Below are 25303 nucleotides of genomic sequence, written 5' to 3'. Positions count from 1 at the left end.
GCTTTCTGTACTTGAGAAGAAACTGGTTAGATGGGTCTTGTTCTTGGAGGTGTTTGCTATGGGGAACTTGCCCCTTTCCACCTCTGCTCCTACTTCCAGGTCCCGTAGGGCCACCTCCAAGCGTGGAGCCTCTGGCTTGCAATCAGCAAGCTCTGGTCATGTCTCCAAGGTGGTGTGGATCAGGCTGGCCCACTGTCTTCTGCCCAGGGATGGCATAGTCCTCGGGAAGGGAAAAAAGCTGATGGCTTCATCTGGATTTTGGTATAGCAGCCTTGAAAAGACTCCACAGCTCAAGAGCCCTCTCTGGAAAATAAGAAGTAAAACAACGTGACTTTTGTGAGCATGCTGTTGCTGAAGACGTAATAAATAAGGAGACTGAACGGCACGGGAGCAATTTACTGCCACAAATGGCTTTTCACTCCGAGTGAATTGGGAAGATATCCAAAGTTTGACCTCTGAAAATGAAATTATTAGCCTGGCATGGGAAAAAATGATCCAGAGCCTCCAGCTTTTAAGCCTCCTCCTTCCATCCATCCCCAGCTTGCTTTTAACCAAACATGCTGACGCCTCTTGCCAAACACGCGGCATAGTGCTACTGAGATGCGGACAAGTGTCTGCTACTGCCCAGCACTGCCAGTCGGCTTTAATTTTACCAGCGGGCCCTGTGCAGACATGAATCAGGCTGCTTTCGAGGGCTGGACCCAAACCAGGGCTCCACTTGTGATTAAATGTTTGAACGAAGCAGCCAACTGGCATGGGAGTCTGCAAGCTGAGCAGGGCCACGTCACATGAAGGCAACTTGATTTCTTCACCCTCAGCGTAATTCACGAAGATGCTGCAAGCAGGGAAAAATGAAGTCACTTTCTCACCCTTTTGCAAAATGTGTTGGGTGTTTTGTTTTGGGGTTTTTTTTTAGTTTTGTGGACTTCCCCCACCCCACGCCTCCCCCCTTCTGGGTCTCTGCGGTTTCCAGCCATGTGCTCCCCATTCTTGTGTGGTTTGCTGTAAACTCATGTCCTGCGTGGCGACGAATATGGGTTTGCTGACTTGTCAAAGGGTTTGGAGCAAACTGTGGGGACGGTGTAAAGATCTGGCTGTGGAAAAGGAAGGGAAATGTCCCTGCCTGTCTCTCTGATGGCATCCACCCCAAAATTATTGCAAATCTCCTCTTCTGCAGATGCAACACTTGCCCCACACTGCTGTGCTTGGGCCAGGTGATGTGCAGAGCTGGTGGTCACCTCCTTTGAAGGTACAGCTTGGAGAATCATGTGCTTGAAGCCATCAGTTCAATGAGGAGCTCAGGGCTTCTGGCAGACCTGTAGGACTTGAGTTGGAAGGGACCCATAAGGATCATCATAGACCCATAGGGCTGCCCTCCCTGATGGCCACAGGGTCTGGCCATGGTGGAGCATCACTTGAGTTCATCCTGAGGATGGTCAGGAGCTGGAGGAGGGACGGCAGCCCACCAACAGTATATTTGTATGAGTTTTGCCTGGTTCGTGGGAGAAACGCATTAAGCAGGTGGCATCTCCAGCTTTGGCAAGGTGGGACAACGCCAGCCGAGCTCTCTAAACCATTGCTTTGCCCCAGGTGACAGAGCAAGAGTGTGGGATGCCTTTTAGCAATATTGGGGTGATGAACACCACTGAGCTGATTTTGGGGACCCTCTGCTATTCATCACGGAGTCCTTCCAGCAGCGTAGGAGGGTCAGCACCCGCTAGTTTGCCCGACTTCATGCAGTGGGCGGTGGGAGCTGGGCACCATGCCTTGGAAAACAGCCCTCTCCCCTCTCCCTGCATCCCCAGGGTGCTGCAAGGTTTTAAAAGACTCATAAATGCTTCAGGGAGCATAAATGTCTCTGCTGCCTTTGAGCAACGTAATCGCCCAAACTACCTCAAATCCCTTCGATGACATAACCTTTTAAATCCCCTTCAGTTTTTAGTGGGGCTCTAAGCACTTAAACCACTAATAACACATGTGGGCAAGGCATGTACTTATTCACGAAAGAGCTCAAGCCCCAGTATCTCCCTCTGGCTGGCTGGGGCTTGGGGACACGCTATGGGAAAGTGGGAGCAGCTGCTGGACTGTGGTGGGAGATACAGGGTCCAGGTTCCTGCAGGTCCAACCAGGGTCAGAGCTCGGTCCTGCAGGATCAGGCAATGCCTTTTGATGTGAACATTAAGGATGACTGAACTAGGCTTTCTCGGGTTTCGTGGTGATTATGGCTATGGTCCCACAGGTTCTGCTGCAGGCTGTCCTCATACTGCTAAGGGGTTGGTGTGTAGCCAAGGGCTTGGAGGTGGAGGGGGTTGATAGGCACATGCTAAATCCAGGGAGAGGGAAGATCTCCAAAGGGGATCTCCTTTACCAGTTGTGCTGGGCACTCTCTCATCCCTCTCCCTGTGCTGTGGCAAGGTTAAACCCATGCCAGTGTAAGCAGGGCTGGATCGTTTCTGGGACAGACACCTCAAGTTTAGGAGCATGGCTGGAAACTGGCTCTTCTTAGGATGATAGGATCAAAGAGGGTGAGAAAAGTTCATGTTTTTATGCTTCTTGGGGCAAAAAGTAGATGAGGGGGACTTGCTGTCCCCATGGACAGCCCCATAAATGAAGAGCATGGTTCAACCCACCCCAGCCAGGCCAGTGCCGCCTCGAGCCCAGTAAAGCTAAGGTGCTGAGCCTGGTGGGATGGGGCAAGCCAGCACAATCCTGTTCCTTAGGGCTGATGCTCAGCTGCCCGTGTGCTTATAGTGCTTGTCAAGGGATCCTTGAGAGAATGAGCTGAAGCTCTTAGGGGGATCAAAAGGTTTTTCTTCAGGATGTGTTTCTACCCCAAAATGTCTTTTTGTTTCCTTTTTCTTTTTTTTGGGTAATGGTGAAAATACCTCCTACATTCAGGCTCTCCTATCTCCCCCACCACTTCCAGCCCTTCTGGTCTGTCTGGAGGAAATTCAGTCCTGTAGCATCGCCCTGAAATCACCTGTCCATCTTCCCATGAGCACTCTACCAACTTTTTTTAAGAGTGACAACTCTAACTTTTGCCTCAAAAACACCCATGCTGTTCCTTGCTTGCAAAGGGTGTCCAGCTTGCCTGGAAAGGTTGCTGTTTGGGTCAGATAGGGCCGAGCCTAATGAAACAAATCAGGACCAAAAAAAACCCCAAGGCTTTTGGGGAATATATTCCATCTGGGGTTAGGTGGATGGGATGTGGCCATCAGCTAGTCATGGGAAATGGCATGAAGAGCTGTCATTGCTCTTCTCATCATGGGGGGAGGAGAGGAGGTCTCCCAAGGAGTGTCCCTTTCATGTAGCTTCTCCTGGTTGAATTTCAGGGCCGGATATGTTCTGCGACTTCAACGGCAAGAAGTACAGCCCAGGCGAGAGCTGGCATCCCTACCTGGAGCCGCAGGGACTGATGTACTGCATCCGCTGCAGCTGCTCTGAGGTGCTGCGGGAGGCGGTGGGGATACTGCTGTGTTGGGGCACTGCTTTGGCAGCTTTCAAGCAGATTGGTTCTGGTGTTTAATTTGACCAGAGAAATCCTCTCCAGTCCTGTAGGGATGTTGGATTAATCTCTTTTGAAAAAGCCCCCTGTCCTCCTGGGGTGTTGGCTTGGCCTTGCGAGGGAGCTGTCTCAGTAGCGTTGGTGGGCTGTGGGTGGAGGTGGCTCAGGGCTGCTGGGGTGCCACGGATACTCTGATAATGAGAGATCAGACCATGAGATAGCTGGGTTTGAGACTGGGATGGAGACACCCTTGGCTGGGTGAGCTACACCAGCACAATCTGTTGTGATAATGTGGCCATCATCAACATATTCCTCTTGCAGAGGTGAATGTGTAGCTGAGTGAACGCTCTTTCTCTGTCTCTCCCCAGAATGCCAACATCAGGTGCTACCGGATCCAGTGCCCAGCTCTGCAGTGCGCCAGCCCCGTCACGGACCCCCAGCAATGCTGCCCGCGATGTCTCGGTAGGTAGACATCCCACAGGGAGGGGGTGATAAGGTGGCCATGGTCCTGCAGGGCATACCTCAACTGCAGCCACTTGGGTGTTCACACCCAGGGCAGCGCAGTGATGCTGGCTCTGGCCCTGCTCATGGAGTCATGGCAGCTTGGGCTACTCATGTTGCCTTTTTCCATAAAAATGATATTTTGATGGAAAAGGGCTCTCTACCAGACCACTTCCTCTAACTTCCCCCCATCCTGAGAGCCTCGTAGAGACAAAATGTCAGTTCACAGTTCAGGGGCAAACCAGAAGCTGGTACTTTATTCAGATCATTTGCCAGCAAAATGTGTTGGATACAGAAAAAAAAAATCTTGAAGATTTTCAGCAAAATTATTGGATTTTTCCCTCCTCTGGATGACCTTCAGCATCAGATGGAGTCAGATAAAAAGGGCTTCTGTCATGGGTGATGAGCTAGAAATTAAAATTAGGGGTTTTTTTCTAATTTTTTTTTTTAATTTCTCAAATCACTTGAAAACTGGTTTTTGACTAGCTTTGCCACTGCTCTGACACAGCAGAGGACAAGGTCACGGGAGGTCAGACTTCCAGGTTTTACCTCTGCGATGAGCTCAGCGCAGTCAGGGCAGCCCCATTCTCCAAAAGCTTTTGGGCACATAAATCTCCACGGGCCATGCTATGCCCCAACCACTTCTTCATGATAACTGCGGTATGTAAAGGACTCCTTGTCCTTTTGCGCTGGGTTGGTGGGGAATCTGCTGAGCATCCATGCCGCACTGGGGCCAGGCAAGGGCTGGTTCTCATCCCATTGCTTTCTCATCTTCTTTTCCAGAGCCGCATTCCCCTTCTGGTCTCCGGGCACCCATCAAGTCCTGCCAGTACAATGGGACGACCTACCAGCAAGGGGAGATGTTTACCACCAGCGAGCTGTTTCCCAGCCGCCAGCCGAATCAGTGTGTGCAGTGCAGCTGCTCTGTAAGCTACCACGGGAGGCAGGGAGGGCTCAGAGTCTGCTCCTGCACCCCAACAGTGTCCCACCGTGTCAAAAAACTCATGAGGACCATTGGGTAGTACCAGCCCACGATGGGATGGTTTATCATCGGGATCAGGTTCCTCTGAAATGGTGCTGGGTCCTCACCACCCAGTGACTAATCTGGCTTTGGTTTTGGATTTGGATTTGGATTAAAGGGTTTGGATTGGAAGGGACCTTAACAATTATCCAGTCCCACCCCCCTGCCATGGGCAGGGCCCCCTCCCCCCAGCCCAGGCTGCTCCCAGCCCCGTCCAGCCTGGCCTTGAGCCCTGCCAGGGATGGGGCACCCACAGCTGCTCTGGGCAGCCTGGGCCAGCGCCTCGCCGCCCTCACGGGGAAGGGTTTCCTCCTCATATCTAAGGACTAAGGACCACCACAGAGCTGGGTGCTTCCCCCTCTGCCCAGGCATGTTATCTGGCCTTGAGCCCAAGCAGGATGTGCTGCAAATGTCCTCTGGGTCTGGGGTCAGAGCACAAAGCACTCGCCTGCGTCTCCTGCACAGTGGGAACAGCACAAACAAGCTGCTCCAGGGGTGGGTTAGTCAGAGGCGCCACGAGCCAGCTCTGGGTAGACCTCACTGAGGCTGCTTGGGGTAGGCAGGGGGACAGCCCTGTCCCCACTGAGCACACCAGTGGGTGCGTTTGCCTGCTGCAAGGACCAGTGCTCTGGGACTGTCCCAGCAGCACCCAGCTACCCCACCTGCCCCACTGAGGCATCGTACAGCAGATGGCTGGTGGAGAGGATAACCGAGAGCCTTTCCATGTGTGTGTTTGCTGCAGAGCAGGTGGGGTTTGTAGCCAGGGAACCTGGGGAGCTCAGCATGCCTGCAAGGCAATGCAGGCACGAGGTGCCAGCTTTTGGGCTTTAGGAGTTCTTGGGACGTCGAGCCTGGTCCTGAGCTGGTGAGATTGACCTGAGCTCCAGAAAGGATTTGGTGGCTCCCAACTGCTGCTGGGCGCCTGGGTCTCATGGTGCTTCCAGCAGCCAGCTCCTGCCCTGCATGGCTGGGGCTCACCCCTCAGCGCAGCCAGGAGGTGACAGCAGAGACAGGGGCAGTGGAGCCTAGCAGTCAGAGGTGGCTATGGGCAGGCATCTAGCGATCTTCATCCCCCTTGCTTGGATTTAAGTCAAAGCTGAACCCAGCACTGAGATGTGCTTGAGCACCAGGAGCTGGTCTCAACTGGAAACTCCTGCACACTGCGTGTGGAGCTGTGCCCTGGAGAGGGGCTGTGCATGTGCTTTCCAGGCTGTCTACAAAAAGCATTTGCGGGAAGCATCTGCCTTTCACGCTGAGTTGCAAGAACCTTTGCAGGACCGTTGCCAGCCCATCTTCCTTGATGGGTCTGACTGCCCTACCTGAGGGCTGTGATGGTGGCCAGGATGCTGTGCGGTCCTCAGTGTGCATCATCATGATGGGTTGCCCACTCACCATGCATTGCCAGTAACGGAGGGATGTTCCTTCTCCGTGAGCCTCCAGCCATGCACTGAGACAGAGCTTGGCTCCTCTCTGTCCAGCCCTCTCCCACAGGCTGGGATCCTGTGAAAAAACATCAAAACCCAAGTCCTGACTCTTTGCTCAGGAGGCGCGAGGCAGCCTGGCCAGCAGTGATGGGGAAGGTGTACGAAGCGTGGGGCTGTGTGTGCCAGGAGCTGAGTGTCAGGAGATAAACGGAGCAGCTCCTCCTCCTTGACAGGGAGTGAGGAAGGGGGATTGAAAGCGCTGACTCTGGACTTGGACACTGTGGGGAACTGCTCATACCAGCTCAGCTTCTGCCATATAAAAGAAGAGGGCTGCAGACATCGCTTTCACCACCCATTGTACTGAGCCCTGCGATGGGGCCAGGCTCCACTGGCCTGTGCTTTGCTTGCAGCAAATAATTGGACTAAGCCTGGCCAGAAAAGGAAAAAGGGGTGAGATAGCCCAAACCACCTCCCTCCCTCATGCCAAGAGCACACACACGGTGGTTACCATCAGCTGATGCTTGATGGTGAAGTATCTGTGGTACCAGGAGAGCTGATCTGAGCCTTTGATGATTGCGCACATCTCAGAGCTAGGTGGCAAGAGAAGTAGCTTAGATGTAGAAATTACACAGCTTTTGAGGGTGGTTCCTCTCTTATGGACCCCAGCTGGAGGCCAGCCCACCAGGCTGGGGACAAATGCTGGGAAGGAGCCCTCAAATCCAACTGTATGTGCCCACCTGGCCCTGCTTTCCCACCCCGTCGGCCACCATCCCCAGGAGCCTGTGGAGCTCCGTGTCCCTCTCAGAGGCACTGGCTCTCGCTCAGGCTCTGTTTATCCAGCAGGATAATGCCTTGGATACAAAGGGGAAAATAAAAGGGTGGCTGTGGAGCCTTGCAGCGGCGGGGTCTCGTCGGGCTGTGTCTCATGTTGTCAGCTGCTAGAACAGCTGCGTGAACAGCTGGTCTAAACCTTTTTGAAAACTGCCCTGAGACCAGAGCCTCCAGGATAAATCCTGCTTTTTTTGACATTTGCTCTTCCCCGCCTGAGGCAGGTCTTTGCCATGAGCTGCTGGTCAGAAGAAGAAAGAGGAGGCTGCATGGCCAAACACCACTCCCTGCAGGTCCGGACCCCATGGAGGTCCCTGAAGCCGAGAGCAGGGTTTGGTTTGCAGTGACCTCCACCAGATCCTCTCGCTTACCAAACTTTCCTCCTCCTCTTCATGTCCCCTGCACCGTGGCTTGGCTTCCTGATGGTAGAAGAAGCTGCTGTCGTTTGGTTTTCTAAAGAGGTGTCCTTGGTTAACCTGTTGGGTTTGGTTGACTGGGAGCTTGTGGATACCCCAGAGGAAATTGCTGCATGGAGAAGAAGACCTTGCTGTTGAGGTATGGCTGCTGCTGGGCAGTGGAACATCCTTGCTTTCCCTTCTGCAAAGCAGCAAGAACTTAGCCCTGCAGCAAACAAGTGCAAATCCATTGACTGAAGTAGGACTGGGATGCACTAACGTCAAGACTGGCCTTGACCTGTGGTTTTCAGCTTGAATCATTACAGTGACGATGTTTTCCAAGCTAACCACCGAGCTGGGGAAGGAGGTCTACACCTGAACGTCCATCCACAGCTCTTGACCCAGTCTTTGTGTGCTTGGCTCTGATGTTATCAGATAACCCAAGACAGAGGGAGGGCAGAGCTGTGGTGATGACCTGGGACTGGGTTCAGCATCATCTTCCCCTTGCTACCTGTCTCCTCCAGGTCCTTGTCCTGGGAAATGTCAGAGAAAAGGTTCTCATGCCACTTCAAATTGGTGGGCGTTATGCAGAGTTTACAGGTGTGTGGTGCCTATTTCAGATCTGGTAGCACTAATGATGCCTGAGAGGAAGGCACTGCCTGCCCCTTTTTGGGGAAGGCCACTCCACTCACGAGCACGTAGACTGGCAAGTGATGGACCAGCCATGCCAGGAGAGGACACCACCCACCATGCTATATCCCACAGGATGGAGAGTGTGGCAGGGGGAGATTTTAAGCTTTCATTAGTTGCCAGATGATTGGCGATATTTGAGGATGGGCTACTGGGGAGGGCTTCTGATTTATGCTAGATCTGCAATCCCAACACGGGGGACACTCAGCTCTGTTCAGATCGTTGTAATGCTGACAATGTTGGTTGTTTTTTTTCTCCTTCCCCCCTAGGAAGGCCAGATTTACTGTGGCTTGGTGACCTGCCCAGAGCTGTTGTGTTCCTCTCCCCTAACCGTGCCGGATTCCTGCTGCCAGGTCTGCAAAGGTAATGAAGGGCCCAGGAGCTGCTCCCGAGTGAGGGCTGGGATCCCCCAGCTGGTTGCCACCACCTGGCAGGAGACATTTCAAGCCAGTTTAGCAGGATTTTGGATGTCTTGGTTGCACCAAGAAACAAAAGATGAGGGCTCACTTCTTTTCTCACATGCTTTTCCTCCCACACCTAGTTGTGTCCTGCTTCCCTGCAGCCCATGCGCTGGCTAGGGCTTGAGCTCTTTGCCCTGCCACTGGTGCATTGTGCAAGAGATGTAACCTGCGTGGAGGACAAAGTCTTTCAGACCACTCACCCACCAGGATGGAAACGGTTGTATGGACCATGTAAAGGTGGTCCATGCTGCTGCTGCTCCAGGGAAGTTTCCAGGACAGTCAGGGAAATCCCCCTTCCACCCCAGTACAGCATGGCTGCGTTTCACTCCCACAGCTCTCCGTGGGGGAGAAACTCCTGAATTTGCTGCTCTTTCCCCTGACTCACCCCTGGGAGAGTGAGGAGAGACTCAAGCTCCCTCTATTCAGGTGAGACAGACTCGAGAGCAAATGGGCAAGTTCACACCCTGCTGCCAAGGAAGTCACAGCATAAAATGACTCTTTAATACTAGAAATATTTATGAAGCTGGAAGGCCATAGTGGTCTCCTGGCCATGGACACAGATTGACCTCCTCCAGGTGCCTCCTCCAAGCTCTCCCCTTCTGCAATTCCTGCTCCTCTCTCCTAGTTTCCTTTGGTGCAGCTGGGGCATGTCATTGACTCAGTGAGAAATGTCTTTGGATTTCTTTTTAACCATCCCCCCATCACCTAACACTCTACCTCTGGGGTGTTTTCATGCCACCTAATTTCAGAAGCTACAAGGCCATGCCCTTCTTGGAGCTGAGCGCTTGTTAATAGGGGGGATAAAAAGAGGTTTGGGGTATGGCTCCCTTTGCTCTGGCTGATGTGAACTGCATATCCAAAACTCCTCCCTCCAGACCTCGCAGGTGGGCCAGCACCCTGAGGAGAGCTGCTTTCAGTCAGAGAGAACAAATCTTCGTCCAACCCCGGAGCATTTCACAGGACAATGTTTTTGCCTTGCAGATGGCTCATATGAGAAGTCCACAGAAGAGGAACCCCTGCAGTTAAACAGAGGTGTTGTACGTGATGTTTGCATTTTAGAATTCAGATCATTGCTTCTAGCACAGTCCCATTAAACAGCTCAAAGATAGTTATTTGCCCTTGGCCGTGGTCTCCTACAAAGAAATGACCCACAGCAGCTCTAGGAGGGCAGTAGGTTCCTTGGACACCAAAACCAGAGTCACCTGCTTTGCAGATGAATTGTGTCTTGAAATTGACTCTAGGTGAGGGCCATCAGCATAGGCTGGGACGTCAGACCACCAGGGAAAAGACTCTTATCCTCTTCCTCTGAAGCATCTCTGATGTCTTTGGAAGAGCATAACACCTGCAGGAACTGGAAATCTTGGGCGCTTCTCCTCCTTGTTGGACAACCTGGCTGAGGTTGGCCAGTAGGTTAGAACAGCTGAGGAACTCAGAGGTGACCGAAAGCTAGGCATGACCCTTAGCCATAGAGTGCATGGCCCAAATCTCTCCTGGGGGGGCTTTTGCTTCAGGAGATGGTGTCTCCTCTCCACCTGGGGCTCAGAATTGTCCTGCCTCCAGTTGTAACTCCCACAGAGCAGCCAGCTCTGGAGCTGGCCACCAGAGTGCTTTCCCCAGGCTGTTTGTATCGGCAGCCCCAGCAAGGAAAAAGTGACTCCCTGGCTGCCGAGGGTTCATTCACGGTGACATTTCAGAGCCGGGCAGCCTATGCCAGGTCTGTGGGATTAGGTCACTTACAGCTCCTGGCCCTGCCCTTTTCCATACTGCTGGGTGAAATGCCAGCATCACACCTCCACCACCTATAAAACCTCCAAAATAGACACAAGGGGACCCTTTGTACTGCGTGTCTTGTCCCAGCAGTTTGCTCTTGGAAGCCCGGGATGTTCCTGGGATTTCAGTCCTGCTGGATGGCAGCCCTACACCAACCCTCCTGGTGCCCGCCAGGTGAGAGGGCAGGATGTGGCCCATCTTTGGACAAGTCATCCAAGGTCCCAATCCTTGGACAGGATCAGGACCCCTGATCCTCTTTAGGTCACACGGATGCCAGACCTCACTTTCCTGGTGGACATCTAGCAAAGACCAGCCCGTTTCCCTGCCTGTGTTAGTGATGTAGGACCTCACGTGCTTCTCTGAGGACATGGGGTTGAGTGTGGGAAGAGAAGGGTGCTGCCCCGAGGGTGACCCACATGCAGCATAGGCAGGACACCAGTGTGGGGCATTGACACAAACTGCTCAGCACCTTTTAGGCACCGGAAGGCATCAGGATGGCTCCTGGGTCATTACTCATCCCTGTGGTCTTTGGGTTTTCCACTTCTGTTGGAGAGTGTGCAGGGCCACTGCAGGGCTTTGTCCAGTGTGCTCTGGAGTGAGAACAATCCAAACGCCTGGGTCTCAGTCCCCTTCTTTTTTCTGACTGCTCACAGAGGCACTCGCAAGACCAGTGCTTGGGGGATGCGATGGGCAGGAAGTCACCCGGAGCCACCGTGTCCACTGTTCTCAGTTCTTCCCTGGAATTCATTCCCAGGAGCTTCAAACCCAAGGGAGGAGGTGGCACGACTGTGAAGATTGTCTTGAAAGAGAAGCACAAGAAAGGTAAGGGATGGAGGGGCCAGGTAGTCTGTATGTGGCCTAAGGTGACTTTTCCAGGACTTTGAATTCTCCAGGGAATCTGTTTCAGCAGTAGGTTTCCACCACCATGTCCTACTTCTCACTCCTCCACTGCCAGCCTCATCCAGCTATTTCAGCCCTTGTGGCCCACAGCCTCTGGAGTGCATGAATCTACCACTTTCCAAAAAGGATTGGAAGAAGATTGGTCCTGGGGATGTTTTGGAGAGCTGGGACCTGGGAAGGGAGGTCCTCAGCTGGAAGACTCCACGTGGTCCTTCCAGGACAGTGCCACAGAGGGACCAGACTTTCCTCCTTGCATCTACCTACCATGTGCTGGGTCTGTCCCAGTGCTGTGGTCTTCCTCCTGCAGGAGGAAGTAGGAAAGTGAGATGAGGAGGCAACTCCATGGAGCCAAGGGGGAAAAGACAGGTTCCTTCTCCTCTCGGGGGCTCTACCACCACTGTGTCTCCAGAAGGGCTTTTCCCAGTTCTTGGAGATGAAGTCCTGGAGGAAATCTTGGGACCTCCAAAAATTTTCGTGGAGGAGTCAGCAGGTGGCACTCTTCACTGTGCTTCATGCCTGTGACAGCCTCGGAGGGACCCTGGGCTTGCAGAGGCTTGGAGGCAGGTGAGGTCCTGCCCACACTTACCACTCACCGCACCAGGGTGGTTGACCCCCGCAGCCACCATCTTCTGCAGCCTGGTCCCCCTGCCCCATGGCACCTCCTGGCTGGGGTGGCTGCAACATCCCAGTGTCCACTGCTGCCAGATGTGCTGCCAGAGGACCATGCTCCTCAAGACAGCAGGGCCACCTGCTTCTAAGGTGGTGAAATGCGTTGAGCTCCACCAAGCTTTGGGTGTACAAAGAGGAGGAGGATTTATTTCCACCAGCAACCCTTTTCTCTCTCTCCTCCAGCCTGTGTTTACAACGGGAAGACCTACTCCCACGGGGAAGTGTGGCACCCCGTCTTCCGGCTCTACGGCCTCCTGCCCTGCATCCTCTGCACTTGCAGGGACGGTGTCCAGGACTGCCAGAAGATCACGTGCCCCAAGGAGTATCCATGTGACTATCCAGAGAAAGTAGATGGGAAATGCTGTAAAATATGTCCAGGTAGGTGGGATCCCACCTGCTCCTGCAGCTGCCTTCCAGTTCCTTCCTTTAGCCTTGGTTTAAAGCCCCAGGCAGACAGATGTGTGGGAGTTCGCATTGCTGGTGACATGGAATGACACCGGGTGAGTTCAGCAGGGCAAGCACTGATGTAAGGGTGGGCCTGTTTCCGAGGGCAGCAGGAATGACCCAACGGTGAGGAAGATGCACTGATCCCAAAAAGTTGCATCTGGTGGGTGGGTGTAGTCTGGAGAAAGATGCCCAAGGAGGAACATGCTAAAAGTCTTCAGACAGACAGAAGATGCTTTCTGGAGAAAGGGCATGGTCTGTTCTCCAGACCTCCAGCTGGGACAAGAAGTCATGGGGTTAAATTGTGGCAGCTGAAATGTACGTTTGAAATCAGGACACTTTCCAGGTGCAGGGTTATCCATGGCAATCATGGTTTGAATTTGAGTTGACGTCCCTCTCCCTGGAAGTGGAGGGTTAGGCCCACAACTACTGGGGCGGGCAGGGTAGACCTGGGCTGGTGCTAGGGCTGGGACATAGTGGAGAGGACCTCTTTTTCACATGTTCACTGGGGTTTGGGTCTCTCATCTGCTTCTTGGTCTTTGGAAAGCTGTTTACCTTAAACCACAGACCGCGCACTGCTTCCCTAGAGAGGCTAAAGATGCCTGAGTGTCTTTGAGCCTGATGGGCAGATGCAGCAGTTTCTGGGTGATCTCCTCTGATGTGCATCTTCAAGGTGGTCTTGTGGAGGGGTCTTACCAGGGAGAGCAAGCAAGGGACATTGCCACATTTAAGAATGGGGCAAACAGGCTGCAAAATAATTTCAGCTGGGATTTTTAAGGTTTTCCACCTCTGAGCAGTGAAGTTCTGGAATGGCCTCCTCGGGGGAGTGAAAGGCAGAAGCTCAGCTTGCTTTAATAAGGTTTCTGATATGTTTATGAGCAGGATTTATGACGTGGTGCCTGGTGGGAATGGGATGTGATGACTGAGCACAGCCCTTCCAGTCTTGCCTTCCTATTATAGTGGGTCTTTCTGGTTTAAAGTCTGCAACTTTCTCTGCTGGGATCTCTTGTCTGCTGTTCCGTCTTCATTTATTTCCAGTTAAACACTCTGACCCAGCCAAAATTATTTTCTTCTGGCTTTCCAGTATTCATAGATAGCAATCACACACACATACACACACATCGTTCAGCCAAGTTCCATGCTTGTCCTTTGCTTCACTGCACAGAGTTTTTGCCCATTTTCTTTCCCAGGCAGTCTCCGTGACTGTCCTCCTCTTCTTTGTACCCGGTAGCTTGGAGAGAAATGCCGAGTGATTTCTGTTTGCAAAAGGGATCCCAGTCGAAGGGGAATTGCTGTGATGCAGTGGTTGGATGGGGAGACCATGGTGGCCGCTGGGTGCAGAGCCGGTGGCCGGGATCCCTGGCTCCCTCCTCCTCCTCCCCGACGCTGTTGGCCATTGAGTGGCTCCAGCGTGAAGCTCCGAGGTGGTTAAATACCTGTTGTACCTGCGAGGAAGTGCGGTTCCTCCCCTGTCGTGAAAGTGGGGCTTCCTCACTCGATGCAAAGAGCAGCCCTGGAGTGGGTGAAGTTTAGTGGTCTGGGACAGAGGTTTTCCTGGGCCCTGCGATGGCAGGCATGAGGGTGGTGGGCTGTGGTTGTCCCCCTTTGCGTGACACCAAGCCTGCAGAGCTGAACGCTTGTCTTCCCATTCCTGAAAAAGCTCTGCTTTGCATCCTTTTAAATTGGGATTTCCATCCCCACTCTGAGAAGAGTAGCCCAGGACCGCCCAGAAAGCACGAGCAAGAGCAGAATCAGGCCTAAAATAACTGTCCTACTAAAATAAACCCCACGTGTCTATTTATAGCCAAACTTTCGAGTAGTGTAAAAAGCTTCAGCATCCAAAATGACTGGGAGAACAAGGCTAAATTCAGCAGAGCTGGGCTCCTCTGCGTTCCAAGGACCACAACCAAAGGCAATAAATCTCCTTCCAAAACCATGGGGGATTCTTAATTACTCCAGATACATTAAAAAAACGTAAAAATTAGCGGTTCTCCTTTACCAAGGATGTTGAAAACGTCACATAGCGTCCCACCGGTGGGTGGCCCTGGTGTGGGTCTCCCCACCATTGCACCCCGTGTGGGGAGGGGGCTGATGCTGGGGCTGAGCCCACCCGTGGGGCTGAGCCGGGCATGCTGCCCAGACAGCCCAGCCACAGCGCTGGCTCCTGTGCTGCGGGGCTCATCCCTTCACTTCGCTGACGTTGCTCCTCCGCGACGGCAGCGGGAGCAAGACGGGAAGCAGGGAATCCACCCACAGCTTTGTGGTGATGATGGCACCAAGCTCTCTGCAGTGGGTGTGGGGGATCCAGGTAGAGAAAATCCCCCTTCCCCATCCCTGCGGGCACAGAGGCTGCCAGAGTCAAGAGGAATGGAAAATACAGGGATGAGCAGGTCCACAGATCCTTTATCAGCATCTCCCTTTGCAGCTCATCTTGGCACTGGGGATCGGACCCTGGGAGCCAAGGACCCATGCAGTGATGCAGCTGTGCCACATGGCATCAAACCCAGTGAGATGCCCTTCCCTTGACTTGGGTGCTGAGATGGCTCCATCAAGCTCCTTCCTGCTCCTATTTAGTGAACTCTGTCCTTGTTTTTGCCCAGAAACAAGAGTCAAACCCACTGATGAAATAGTCACCACCCGGTGTGGCAAGAACCCCAACCGCATCCTGGTGTACATGTTTGTGCCGCCGAGCTCAGAGACCTCCAAGGAGATCCTCAGGACGATCGCAATCGAGAAGGAGCCCGCCGAAGAGGTGGAAATCTACAACTGGAAGCTGATTAAAGGTGAGTACTCTAACAAAACCAGCCAGCAATGGAGGAGGTATGTGTGGAAACCTGGTGCTTTCCAAGCTTTGTTCAATTTTTCAGGCTTTTCTAGTAGTGCTCCAGACCTTGTCGGGTGAGTCAAGACCTGCTGACAGCAGGCTGGCTTTTGTGACTCCCCCCTTTCACGCTCTTTTGCTGCAGTTGCAGACAGACCAGGGGCTGGAAACCACTTTTGGCCCCAGCATACCCCACCACAAGCTGCAACTCCATCCAGAGGCACAGCACGTGGGCAAACAAGGCAAGGACTATGGAGCTGCTCCTCCAAACCTGCCTGCTTTCTTGCCAAACGCACATGGAAAACAAACAAACAAAAATGTTCTGGTCACTCTAGATTTTTGCTTTTGCTCTTTTTTTTACTGTGGTCCACCCACTACTGGGAGCCAAGCTTGCAGAGCTGCTGCAAAGGTGCACACAGAGGGGATGAGTTGTTTCCCAGCCCATTTTTTTGGACAGATGGGTTTGGATGCTCCTGTTGGTGTGTCCTCCAGAGGCTGAAGCATGGCAAATACACTGGCAAAATTACTCCAATCTCTTGCTCTCTCTCCATACCTTTAGCTTTGCAACACTCTTATGGACCAGAGGTGCTTACCTCTACTAGGGACACTTGACCCAGTAGATATCTGTGTCGTGTTTCTCTTGGGACCAGGAAAGCATCACAGTGCCCCAACTCCAAGTCTCTGTTGGACATACTCTATCCCTTGCAAAAACTTGTGCCTTGAGCACTTGAGGTTGGTCGTACCCTACCGAGGGATACAGCAACCCTCTTCCCGTGTCTTCTGGACATGTGTAGGCAGATATTCTGGTCTCTTGGGTACATTCATGTCTCACCTCACTCCCTAAGGAGACCTCAGCCCTCCCTGTGACTGGCTCTTCCCAGCTGCCAAGGGTGGGCACATGTGGATGGTAGCTGGAGAAATTAACTCTAGAGATGGAGCCCTGGCTGCCACCATGTTTCCAGCCTCCCCCTGCCATCCTCCATCCTCTGCGGTGCCCCTCTCCTCGTCCTCCCCCCTGCCTCAGCAAAGCCTCCTTCACAATGGCACCTTGTAGCTGGAGGACAGCTCTGAGCCTGCACTGTCTGGGCCCCGCTGTTTCCTCGCTCCTTGGCAGAGGTCGCCACCCAAACCTTCTTGCCATGTTCTGAGGCCAAAAGCTTCACGTCTGCACGGAGCTCCTGAGCCCTGCCAGCCAAGGACAGGGGAGGCCCTTGTCCCCGAGGCCAACACAGCTCTTTTGCTTGGCAGAGCAAAGTGTTACTATTGGGAAAGAGCATGAGCTCAGTCACATATGGATTCCACCTCTCCATGGTCCATCACTCGACCAACAGAGCAGCATGTGTGGAGAAAAGAGGCTGCAAGTCACGCCTGGAGCCTGTCCATCTGCCTTTGTATGGGCTTATGATACCTACGTGGCCTCATCTATTTCTGTGCCGGGACAGTTTCCTCCACGAGGCAGGAGTTGAGAGGAGAAACCGGCGCCGACACCCAGCTGAAAGCTTTACCCAGCTTGCTCGCGGTGCACAACCAGCCCCCAGATGAGTTTCAGTGCAGGCTTCCCCGTGTTTTGAGGGGTCTGCACACCTCAGGATTTTTGAGAAGTGACTTTCCAATGTTTTTAGAGCAGGAATTATCATGGGGAGTGAGGGCACCAAAGGAACAGGCAGGATCAGAAAGGGACCGGCACAGTTTGGAGGCTCTGTCATTGACTCCTTCACCCTGCCTCACCGGGGGCCTGGGCTGTATTGGAGGCACGGTCCTGGGACCTTCATTGGTCGCCAGTGTTTGGTCATGCTTGTACATCCTCACACCTGGGCTAGAAAAGACCTGTGCAGTCTGGACCAGCCATCCCCATGTCTTCTGGCATTTACTTGAAGATCTCCTGCCACAGAGACTCTACGGCCCATCTAATCTCTTCTAGAGCCACAAACCCCTTCCTAAGGGAAGACTTGTCCCAACGTGCAACCTCCCAGCAGCTCAAGCTCATGCCTGCGTGTCCTCTCCACTGTGGGTTTGAAGAGCAGACTCCTTTCCTCTGAAGATGCCATCAGCTCCCACCTCTGTCCTCTCCTAGACAGCCGAAGCAGTTATTTCCAGTCTTTCCTTGGTGTTAGACATTTCTGGTCCTTCTCATAGCTCTGCTCCGGACTCTCTCTGTGTCTTTCTTGAAATGAAGAGCCCAAAACAGGGTGTGGGGCTCCAGCTAAAATTGATGTCCCGCTGGGGTGGGTCTCATACACCCACGTATACCCATAGTCCCATCCCCATCCACTCACCAAGGTTTTGTTCTGCAGATGACTTAACAAGTCCTGAGACCAGTCTCTTGAACTAGACTTGCTTTAAAGAGTCATGTTGGTTCCCCCCATAGTCAGCAGAGAGAAGCAGTTCTATGTCCTCTGCACCCATTTTAGGATAGGCAGAATGGCACTGCAGAAGACCCTGGCTCTCCCTTGTCTCCCCAAAATTAGGAAAGATGAATTTTCTCCCTTGGAGGTGGGGCTGGTCCTTAATTCTTTCCTTGTGCTCTACTGGACTCTGCTTGTTTTTTGGTCCTGAGGCAGTGCTGAAAGCATAGAATCATAGAATCACAGAGTGGTTTGGGTTGGAAGGGACCTGGGACCTTCAAGACCAGCCAGTCCCACCCCCTGCCAGGGGCAGGGCCCCCTCCCCCCAGCCCAGGCTGCTCCCAGCCCCGTCCAGCCTGGCCTTGAGCCCTGCCAGGGATGGGGCACCCACAGCTGCTCTGGGCAGCCTGGGCCAGCGCCTCGCCACCTCATTGTAAAAAAATTCTTCCTTCTATCTAGTTCGAATCCCCCCTCTTTTAGTTCAAAACCATCTCCCCTTGCCCTGTAGTTAGAGACACTATATAAAAAGTCTGTCCCCAGCTTTCTTATAAGCTGCTTCTAAAGCACCAAGAATCACAGAATCATTTAGGTTGGAAAAGACCTTGAACATCAAGTTCAACCATTAACCCGGGACTGCCAAGGCCACCACTAAACCATGCCGCTATGTGCCACATCTGCATGTTTTTTTGAACACTTCTAGGGACGGTGACTCCACCACATCCCTGGGCAGCCTGTTCCCACGCTGGACGACCCTGTCAGTGGAGAGATTTTTCCTAATACCCAGTCTAAACCTCCCCTGAAAAGAAAGGTGTTAAGCGCCCAATGGCTCCATGACCTCCCTCCATCTCATCCTAAACTTTGCAAAGAGCGATCCTGTCTGTTGGACGGTATCTGCTCGCCAGGAAATGGCATCACCCTTCGCCAGCTCTATCCCGCGATGCCTTTTTGGCGGATGGCGGGCGCAGTGGGCTATTCTTATCTACGCCACCTCGAGCTCTCCTTGTGCGTGCTGGAGCATCGTCTGCATTCCTCCACTGCTCCCCCGTGCCTGGCATCTGTCAGAAATGACCGTCCACGGGACCAAAGGTCTCAGCCAGCTCTCCGAGGGCTCTTGGGTGAGCATTATCTAGGTCGGTTGATTAAAAGATGTTTATCTCTTGTAGCCCTTGTTTAAAATATCCTCTTGGTTACTAATGTACTGGAAAGTGCTTCATCAGCCATGGGGACTATAAGCACAGTCTCCTGCTCCTTTCTAAGTATAGACCAGAAGGATTTATTGAACACTTGTGCCTTTCTTGCGTCATTAACAGTTTTATTATCTCCATCCAGTATCTTCTTTTGTTACTGGTAGGACTTCTTCTCCTGACCCACTTAAAAGACTTATTAATAGTCCAAATATCCACATATTTCTCCGGATGTCTTTGACTTCCTGTATTAATTTTCCACAGTCCATCACATCTCATTTATACGGATTGCTAGTCGGTTCCCTTTCCTTACATACTCTTTTTATGTGTAATTGCTGCTGGGAATTGGGGAACATCTCTTAACCAAATAAGAGGGACCACGTTGCCTCTCACATCTGCTGGCAGTGAGAGGCTGGAGGCACGGGGAGCCTGGGCGAGAGGTAGGGAAGGATGTGCCAGGCATACCTGCCTGGTTTGTCACGCTTTGCAGGCGAATATGAATATCGTAACCCCTAATCCCACAGAAAGGTCACTTCCATTGCTAAATGCAGGTTCTGGTTTTCTTGGGTCAAACATCTGAGTCAGGCACCTCCGCTAACGGGACGGTGTTGGCACAGGCAGAAATATCAACCTCTGCTGAGGTCATTTGGGGTTTTTTTCTGTCCTGGAGGAGTTTCAGGGCTGGGGGCAGAGAGATGGAAAACTTTGGTCCCCAGCTGCTTCCAGGAAAGGAAAACATCCGAGGATGGAGAGGTCTCTGCAGTTGGGGAAGATAGGTGGTCCAGAGTGGGCAGAGAGGACAGGGATCCCAGGTTCCCGCTGGTCTCACCTTTATTTCTCTTACAGTTTTAGGGGAGATCAGACCTCCTCCAGTGCGAGATGCTTTTCAGAGCAACAAATTCTTATTGCTTTCACCTGCTTTGCAGCGTTGTCCCTGCTGCGTTCTGATTTAACGAGGAGTTACTGTTTTCAAATGAGAACTCTCCTGGTCTTCGGCCAGCCCTGGCTTCACTCCCAACCTCCCAGCAGGCTTCGGCAGCAGGTCCTGCACCAAACCAGGACCCCTAGGCATCCCGTGCAGGCAGCATCCCTTTTGCATCTCAGGAGGGGACAGAGTGGTGTGCATCCAAACCTATCTGAGCCTTAAACTGAGTGTTGCGGAGCCTGATGCTCTGTGTTTCCCTCTGCAGGAATATTTCATCTGATACAGACCAAGAAGATCAGCAAACAAGAATTCAAGCAAGAAGCACAGAACTTCAGACTGATCACCAGGACGAATGAAGGTAGGGACAGAGAAATCCCGTTTCCCCACTCCTTCAGCAGACCCTGCCCCAAACAACCCCTGTGTTTTGCTGCTGTGCTCTGGCCGTTCTGCAAAGGCTGCGTAAATCCTGGCATGGTGTGGGGAGCTGAACCGTTGGGAGAAGGCTTGTACAAACAGAGCCGGCTTGGGGCTGACCTCTCTTCACACGCATATGCAACACTCCTGGTTAGCAGTCACATTTTCACTTTATGGTATCAGAAAGGGCAGCCAGCTTTCTAAAAGTGGATGCACGCTTGTGAAATCCAAAGGCTTTGTCTCTCCAAAGCCTGTAAAACTGTTTGATTTTTATATCTAATCCATCTGGTGTTACGGGGGGAAGAAAAAAAACAATGATGCAAGGGATTTGAAAAAAATAAACTCTTGAAATATTTTTAAAAATCATTTTTAATGTTCTTGGATGTGCGTAAATGTTACAAAATGCAGGAATGCCAGTGCACATGCCGAGAGTGCCTGTGCGGAGCAAAACTGCCGTGCTATTTCCTGCTGGCTGCCTCTTTGCCTGGGCTGGGTTAGAGTTTAATGGGTTAGGTTCGGATCAGAGCCATTCCCATATTGTCCAGCACCCACAGGTCATCGGGTCAGCCGGCAGCGGCACTGCTGCCCAGTGCATACCAGCACACCCAGTGCCCCAGCAAGGGTGGAGATTTGTTTTCACCTCCAGTCCGTTTGACACAACATCTCTTGACCAAACTCTGGGCGATTTTCAAGTCCCTGCTGCCAGGTTGGGCTTTGCACCCCAACGGGGTCTCTGGCACGTGCCCCCTTCTTCTTGCCTCAGTTTCCCCTGACAAATAACCCTGTTGTGAAACCATCTCTCTGCCATTGCTGCAAGTTCTAGGGAAGCATTGGCCGGTGATTTCTTCACAACAGGAGGTTAATTCAGCTGGAAAATATGCCCCCCCTGGGGATGACGACATTAGGGTTGCATAATCCTTGCTGGGATTACAGGGGAAGCGACCACCTAGAGGGAAAGCACCTCCAGCCACCACCTCCTGCACGTAGGGGCTTGCTGATGTTTGGGAGAAGCAAGGAGAGGGATTAGGACACTTTGTGCTAATTCTGGGGGTCTTTCCCAGCTCCCACTGATGCAGTTGCTTTGCGGGGAGTCTGCAGCTCACCAGTGGGGCTGTCAGGGGATCTAGACGGGGGTTTCTTCTCCTTCTGCAGCAGGATCTTCCCTTCCTTCAGGTGGTTCCAAAGCTCTGCACGAAGAGCCGAGGCTGAGGCAGCAGCAGGAAAAAATGTACACGTGGGGGTTTTGAGCAACCCACCCCAAAGAAATGGGGTGACAGAAGGGAGGAGAGAAGCATACCTGCCCATGGCCCACGAAACGTGGATTTTGGCTTTCTGATTATGAGTCAGAGGGCAAGCAAAAGGCTTTTAAGAGCGTGTAGGTGGTTTCCAGGGAAAGCATTGGAAGTGCCATTGGCTGTGCTGTTAATTGCATTGCAGGAGGTATATAGGGCCCCTCTTGACCTCAAACACCATTTTAATGGGAAGATGGAAAAGCCTAGGACTGGATTGTGGGACCACTGATGAACTGCTCTGGCCACGGCCAGCGTTGTGGGTGGACCTCTCTCCCCACCTCTCTCCCAGCCTGGTCCTTGTGGGTACTCCAGTGTGGAGGGTGCTACACAAGGGGTAAATTGTGTTTTTTCCTGCTCCAGGGGTTGTTGCTAATGAGTGTCCATCTCTGCTCATCCAGGTCACTGGAACATCTTCCGAGCCCAGACGTCAGAGCTGAGGATGACAGAGAGCCCAGAGAAAGAAACAAAGAACTTGTAAAGAAAAAAACCTTTAACCTAGCTATTATCTAAACACACACACACACACACATACACGCATACACATATATATGAGAAACAAAGTTGCATTATTAAATAGACTGGCACAGCAATAAAAGGATACACTAGTGTAAATTACAAAAACTCCAGCAAACCAACCAAACTGCACCACGTTGAAGCCACAGCGGTGGAGGTGCCTCTCTCCAGCCGGAGAGCGCAAGAGGCGGCCGGCAGCTCCTGCTGCGGGAGGCGCCGGGTGTGCAGAGGGAGGAGGGGGAGACGGCGGAGACCTGAGACCTGGTGCGGTGTGAGGAGGTGGGATACATCCCTGACACGCCAGCGTTTCTGAAGAGCATCAGGAGCTAGTAATAAAGCAGAACGAGCCCGTGCTTTTTACCAACCGTCGGCATAAAGATGACCTGCAAAGAAAGAAAAACCGTCCTTATTTCTTTCCTTGGAGCCCCTGTGATCTGCCAAGGGTTTCTTCGGCCGAATACCCTCCAAAGGGTATTTCTTGGAAAATCTTGGGTCTCTTATCCTCTGTGTCAGCTGGGAGGATTCTTTTCCCTTCTTTGCAGGTCACTTGAAGATGCAGTTCTGGGGGGGACCCACTTGTTGACTTGTTGAGGCCTGAGACCCCAAACGCTGCACTAAGGTCTCTACTAAGCATGTTATTATGCTATATATTTATATATATCCTACATAATATCTACTGAGCTGTATTCACAGGAGGGGCATCTCCCAAAGGGCGAACAGGACCATTTCTGCAGTGTGGGGAGGAGGGTGTGCAGCAGCATTGCCCTCCCCCTGTCTGGAAACAGCTTTGGGGGATTTTCAGGTTGTTTTGGTACATGTATTTATCCCTGGTTTCTTGTTTTATTCTGTTTTGATAAATCTATTTATTTGGAGATCCAGATCTGTCTGATAAATCTGATTAAAGCGTCTTCTTGATTCAGCCTCCTGTGTTGGCTCTCCTTTCCCCGTAGGGTCCATGTTACAACTCGGGGGGCCCAGTGGGACCCCCATCCTGGGGGGTTTGGGGTCTAATCCCCTTGCTCTGACTCAGGCAACATCTCAGGGTTTGGGATGCAGGACCAAGGCATGCAGAGAACATCCCACGGATGCTTCGCTCATCATCAGGGGATCATCCCTCCCCACTTGCTTATGGTCTGCAGCTGGTTTGGGGCTGAAAACAGAGCTTGGGGCTGGCAGTGGGCACGGGGCTCAGGTGAAGGCTGGGGGCAAACCCAGGCCAGGAAATCAGAGGTCCTGGCAAGCTGGATGGGTGCCCAAGCAAGCTGCTAAGTGGGTGCAGGTGCTCGCTCTTGGACAGGCAGCTGCTCACGTGGGGCTATAAAAGGATCAATGCATGCAGCTCCCACCCTGGGGACAGCCATGCCTTCCCCTTCTCTCTTTGTTATGCCCCAGAAAAATGGGGGGGTTTGCCACATAATGTGGATGGAAACCAGGTCCATGCATGGCCGAAGGAGGGATGAGCAAATGAGCAAAGCTCCCGTGGACCCACAGCAAGGAGGAACCAGGGATAATTGGAGCAGCCGGTGGGCACCGACCCAGCACTGCTCATCAGAGCTGTGCAATGATCCAGGCAACGGGGCTGATCTGGTTAAAATTATCCAAGGAAAAAAATCCCAGTGATGCTTTGGGTGTTAGGGGTGTCCCCAGTAGAGTGGGGCAAAGGGAGAGGGGGCAAAGCCACCCCTCACCCCATGGCTGTGTGCATGACTGTAGCTGTGTGCTGGCAGAGAGGATGCTGCCAGTCCCCGGGGGGAAACCTGACCCCTCACTCGTCAACCTAATTAACTGGCTCTTGCGTGCACTAATTGAAGCAGAGCTGAGGCCCAATTTATGCTCATTTACCAGAAGTGGCAGGTGTCTGAAATGAAGCTGCCCGGTTGGGTTCCTAGGGAAGGCCTGGTAAAAACCAGCACCAACCCTGCAACCTCACAACGTGAGGTCTCCTGCAGGTATCTGTAGGTGACTGAGCCCAGTATAGGTTATACTGAGCCCTGACACAGTGCAAACCAGCTGCGTGCCACGCACACAGAATTTCTCTACCGTGTCCAGGAGGGTGGTGAATGCTGCTGGCTGCTCCGTGGCCAGGAGAAACCCTTTGGTAAGCAGCAGCAGGGGAACCTGCATGGAGTGAGGTCGCTGCCACCCCTCACCAAGTCACCTCTACCCAGAGCACGGCGCCCTGTATTTCTTCCAAAAATCAGTAACCACAGAGCTGCATCGCCCCTGTGCTGCATCGCCCTGGACCCCTGGCTGAGCTTTGCCTTGGGCAGGGAGATTTGGAGGTTAACGGTGATGTGCAAGAGGGAGTTTCTTTGGAGAGTGGTTTCATGGAGACACAAGATGGAGATGGAGAGGCAGTCTCATCCCAAGGAGCTTCCCACCAAGAGATGTTACTGCTGCCTGGTCCCTTCCTGGGAAACACGGATGGCATTGCCCTGGTGCAGATGCTCCGAGGTGGACTGGGTATTCTCTGCTCCTGCTGTTGTCCTTGCACTGAAGCTGGTCCTAGCAAACAGGGTTTGGTGCTGAACATACCCACCACAAAAGGAAGACGTGGAAGCCTCCAAAGATGTCATTTGCATGATGCGACTGTTCCATCCTCCCATAACTTCATTTCCCAGACCCACTGCATCCCCTGGCCCTGGCTGCCTCCAAACAGCATCTCTTCTCCCCCAGTGTCAGCTTCTCCACTGCTGTCAGGCGTCACGCCACTGCCAGCTCTCTGTTGTTGCAAATCAGGCTTTCTGCTGCCTTTTAGTTATCCCTTTACTGCAGCCCTGCTTTGGGACGCTGTCATAAAAGGCACCCCATAAATTTTATATGGAACAGTAAAACATTTTCGCCTTGGCTGCTGTTCCCCCTCGCTCGCTGCAGCAGCGCAGACCAAAGGGGCGAGATCTGGTTAGGCAGGAGCCAAGCGCGCTATCTCGGCTGCTGGCTCCTGGCAGAGAAAACCGGCATGACATTCCTTTTTGCTAGTTTGATTGAAGGGATACGCCTGGAGCCATCTTGCCTTGCACCAGTCCTGGAGCAGCACTGGTGTCTGCTGTCCAAGGGACACAGCTGTGGTTTGTCTCCACCTGAGGAGACCCAAAAGCTTCCCTTCTGCTCGCTGTGGTGAGGCACCAAGGGCTTTTGGCTGCCTGAAGTGACCCCTGAGCCGACAGGGATATGAGGGGTGGGCTCAGCTCTCCCTTCAGA

General features: G+C 52.7%; 1 protein-coding gene across 1 annotated transcript in view; it reads left to right on the top strand.

Annotated features, from left to right (window-relative positions):
* The window catches only part of CHRDL2 (chordin like 2), a 32164-nt gene extending 9164 nt beyond the window's left edge, over window positions 1-23000 (top strand). Inside the window, 10 exon segments of the mRNA XM_055701617.1 lie at window positions 3333-3445; window positions 3874-3967; window positions 4790-4932; window positions 8634-8727; window positions 9807-9862; window positions 11249-11417; window positions 12348-12542; window positions 15209-15391; window positions 20149-20241; window positions 21988-23000. Of these exon segments, the coding sequence (XP_055557592.1) occupies window positions 3333-3445; window positions 3874-3967; window positions 4790-4932; window positions 8634-8727; window positions 9807-9862; window positions 11249-11417; window positions 12348-12542; window positions 15209-15391; window positions 20149-20241; window positions 21988-22067 (1220 nt within the window). The 3' untranslated portion in view covers window positions 22068-23000.
* Window positions 23001-25303: the final 2303 nt, after the last annotated feature.

This window comes from Falco cherrug, chromosome 2 (genome assembly GCF_023634085.1).
Source record: "Falco cherrug isolate bFalChe1 chromosome 2, bFalChe1.pri, whole genome shotgun sequence".
Classification (NCBI taxonomy): Eukaryota; Metazoa; Chordata; class Aves; order Falconiformes; family Falconidae; genus Falco; species Falco cherrug.
The sequence above is the reverse complement of the archived record's forward strand: the minus strand, read 5'-3'. Positions and strand labels throughout refer to the sequence as shown.